Source organism: Curcuma longa, chromosome 10 (assembly GCF_044706935.1).
Source record: "Curcuma longa cultivar G26 ecotype Majalengka, Jawa Barat chromosome 10, ITB_CL_G26_1.1, whole genome shotgun sequence".
In the NCBI taxonomy this organism is placed as follows: domain Eukaryota; kingdom Viridiplantae; phylum Streptophyta; class Magnoliopsida; order Zingiberales; family Zingiberaceae; genus Curcuma; species Curcuma longa.
The window spans coordinates 9,599,886-9,603,367 of NC_133870.1; the positions used below are offsets into that span (position 1 = coordinate 9,599,886).

The 3,482-nt window shown below is 52.9% G+C and overlaps 1 protein-coding gene across 1 annotated transcript; it reads left to right on the top strand.

Annotated features, from left to right (window-relative positions):
• The first annotated feature begins 222 nt into the window (after nt 1-222).
• On the top strand, nt 223-3,110 carry LOC141836264 (putative L-type lectin-domain containing receptor kinase S.5). The gene is made up of 2 exons (XM_074723707.1): nt 223-1,540; nt 2,006-3,110. Exons 1-2 carry the CDS (start codon nt 232-234, stop codon nt 2,833-2,835), a joined length of 2,139 nt encoding a protein of 712 aa, XP_074579808.1. The 5' UTR covers nt 223-231; the 3' UTR covers nt 2,836-3,110.
• The last annotated feature ends 372 nt before the right edge of the window (nt 3,111-3,482 follow it).

Sequence of the window (3,482 nt, forward strand, 5' to 3'; positions counted from 1 at the left end):
CCTTTTATTTTTTTTAGATTTTTTTTTAAATCGGCCTGAGAAAAATTCTAGGAGTCATTTAAAAATAGGGAAACTTTCAGGAGGCGGAATGTAAATGTTTCATTTTGGCGGAGCTGTAATTGTCTTCTAAATTTCGTCACAACTAATATTTAAATAATCAAAACGAAGCCTCCTACCAAACCCTCTCCGCCGTCGGTCCTCCTTTTCCCCGCTCCCTTCCTTACCGAGGACATGGCCCGCCGCCCTCTTCCACCTCTCCTCCGCCTCCCCGCCGCCGCCTTCGTTCTCCTCCTCTTCCTCCTCCACCTCCCCCCCGCCCAAACTCAGATCGTCACCGTCATTGACGACAACTTCGCCTACAGCTTCCCTAGCTTCCTCTATGCCGCCAACGGTGTCGATCTCTTGACATTCAACGACGCCGGATACGGCCATGGCGCCCTCCAGCTCACCCCCGATACCTCCAACATCGCCTCCAGCTACCTCGTCAATAAATCCGGGCGTGTCTTCTACAGCAGGCCTTTTAAGCTTTGGCAGCTGAACTCCTCTTCCTCCGCCACCGCCACCGCCACCGCCACCGCCAAGCAGGTCCTGTCCTTCAATACCTCCTTCACAATAAACGTCTTCCGTGTTGGCAACATGACCCCGGGCGAGGGCTTGGCTTTCCTCCTCTCCTCTGACCCCGGCCCGGCGCCGCCGGGGAGCCATGGTGGCTTTCTCGGCCTCACCAATGCTTCCATCAACGGGAACCCCGATAACCACTTCGTCGCCGTTGAGTTCGACACCGTCAGGGAGGCCGATCTGGGCGACCCCAACGACAACCACGTCGGTCTCAACATCAACGGCGTGAACTCCACGAAGACATTCTCCAATTTGAACTTTTCGATCGCGCCGGTGGTCGACGCCAACTACACTGTCTGGATCGATTACGATGGTGTGGTGCGCTATTTGCGCGTTTTCATGGCGATCGACGACGATCCAAAGCCGACCTCCGCCGTGCTCGAAGCGCCACTCGATCTCAGCGATTACCTGAAGCAGGAGTTCTACTTCGGGTTTTCCGCCTCGACGGGTACGAACTACGAGCTCAACCGCGTGCTGTCGTGGAATCTCACCGTGCAGATGTTAACCGATGGTCGAAAAGGCGTGCCGCCGTGGAAGATTGGCGCGATCGTTGGGGGAGTTTTAGTGGTCGTGATGGTGCTCCTGGCGGGGATTTGGATGGGGCTGAAGGTAAGAAAGAGGAGGGCGAGAGATGCTGCCGCCAGTAGCAGCAGCGCGGTATTGGTGGCGCTGAAGAGCCTACCGGGGATGCCGAGGGAGTTCGAGTTCAACGACCTCGACAAGGCCACCAACAATTTCGACGAGAAGATGAAGCTTGGGAAAGGGGGCTTCGGCGAGGTGTACCGGGGCGTGTTGCCTGGGGAGAACAAGCAGGTGGCCGTGAAGCGATTCTCCCGAGGCGGCGCCTTCGCTTCCAACGACTTCCTCAAAGAACTCACCATCATCAACCGCCTTCGCCACAAGAACCTCGTCCCCCTTGTCGGTGAGTTCTTCTTACCTGCCCTGTTTCATCGTCAGCTCTTCTGTTCCTCCAGTTTTCGCTATATTTCTTACACGATTCGATCATTAATTTCACTCGTGCTGCAAATTATTCTACCAATTTTGGTGGTTTCTCGATCTCATTTACGCTATGATTTGAAAAAACTTCGATTTTGCTTGTTAATTTTGCTGCAAAATCTTTTAATCTCACTTTTCTCATTTCTCTTGATGAGATCCTGGCGATGTTTATCATACAAAGAACACATTTGACTTCTATTCTACAATGCTTGCTTATCATCCAAGTCTTTCCAGATGATCTTTGACTTCTATTCTCTTGATTGTTGATTTTTGAACACAAACACAAGTTAATTCTGACAGAATTTCTTCAAAAATGCTTTCCTCTAATTTTGATGGCGACAATTACGTGACCGATCATTTAGCACTACTCGACGTCGTTGCTGGATCGCAGGATGGTGCCACACCAACAGTGTGCTGCTGCTGGTCTACGAGTACATGCCCAATGGCAGCCTTGATCAGCACCTGTTCGACGGGCCCAACAGCAATCCGACGACGACTCTGAGCTGGGAGCGGCGATACAACGTGATCGCCGGAGTCGCCTCTGCCCTCCACTACCTGCACGACGAGTACGATCAGAGGGTGGTGCACCGCGACCTGAAGGCCTCCAACATCATGCTCGACGCCAACTTCAACGCGCGCCTCGGTGACTTCGGCCTCGCGCGTGCCCTCGAGTCCGACAAGACCTCCTACGCCGAGCTGGAGATGGCCGGCGTCCCCGGCACCGTGGGCTACATCGCGCCGGAGTGCTTTCACACCGGCAAGGCCACCCGTGAGTCTGACGTCTTCGGCTTCGGCGCCGTGGTGCTAGAGGTCGTCTGCGGCCGCCGCCCTCGCTGCGACATCGACGGCTTCCTGTTCCTGTGCGACTGGGTGTGGAAGCTCTTCCGGGAAGGACGCATCCTGGAGGCCGTCGACGGCCGCCTGGGGGAGGACTACGACCCCGAGGACGCTCGCCGGCTGCTCCTCCTCGCACTGGCCTGCAGCCACCCGATTCCGTCGGAGCGGCCGAAGACGGACGTGACGGTGCAGATCGTCTCCCGCGCAGTTGCGCCACCGGCCGTTCCGCACTTCAAGCCCTCCTTCGTGTGGCCATCCGTCCCTGCCTCGACGGGGGCGTCGAGCTGGTTGACCTCCGGGTCGACGGTGCCGTCGTCCTACGAAGCGTCGTCCGCGCAGCGGAGCGCGCATCATTCCGACCGAGAGGGACACGTGGCGGAGTAAATACAGAGAATCGGATTGATGCAGGCAAACGTGAAGAAAGAACGTTGGCATTGGCGGGGACCACCGGCACGTGGGCGACCTGGCCGGTGGGCGGTGATGCTTCCTGCTTGCCTTCTCTTTCCTATTTTGTTTTATTTGGTCTGTGGGGTGGGACCCCCAATTGTCCTGGTTCTATCCCCTTGTCATTGATGTTTGATTTCTATTTTTTGAAACTGAAAACGCTTTGCGTATTCATTAGGACGTTCTTTTTAATTTTAATTTATAACATTTGTTTATTTCTCAAGGCAGGTTTAGTAAGGGATAATTAAGCTTGTAATGTAATTTATAAAATAATTTATTTTATTTGATAATATTTTAGAAATGTAATTGCATTATAAAAAAAAAGTCAAGATCAGTAATTTTGATTATAAAAGAGAAATAATGTAAAATCTGATTACATTACGGATTTTATTTTTATCGTATCAAATATACCTTTCATCTTCTCATCGTCAAAAAGCTCACGAATCGAAAAGCTCCTAACAAAGAGAGTTGTTACCCTAAACTCGCGATGCACGATGACCAGCTCTTCTCCTCCATGAACGACGGCATCTCGGTCTTCTGTGGGCTAGAATGGGTGCTGACGTCCATGCTCAAGCGGAACTTCGGTG

Excerpts from the sequence above, each read along its gene's own strand:
- LOC141836264 (XM_074723707.1), top strand. The coding sequence starts at position 232 with ATGGCCCGCCGCCCTCTTCCACCTCTCCTCCGCCTCCCCGCCGCCGCC. Across the intron at positions 1,541-2,005 it reads GAACCTCGTCCCCCTTGTCG|GATGGTGCCACACCAACAGT; the intron begins GTGAGTTCTTCT and ends GCTGGATCGCAG.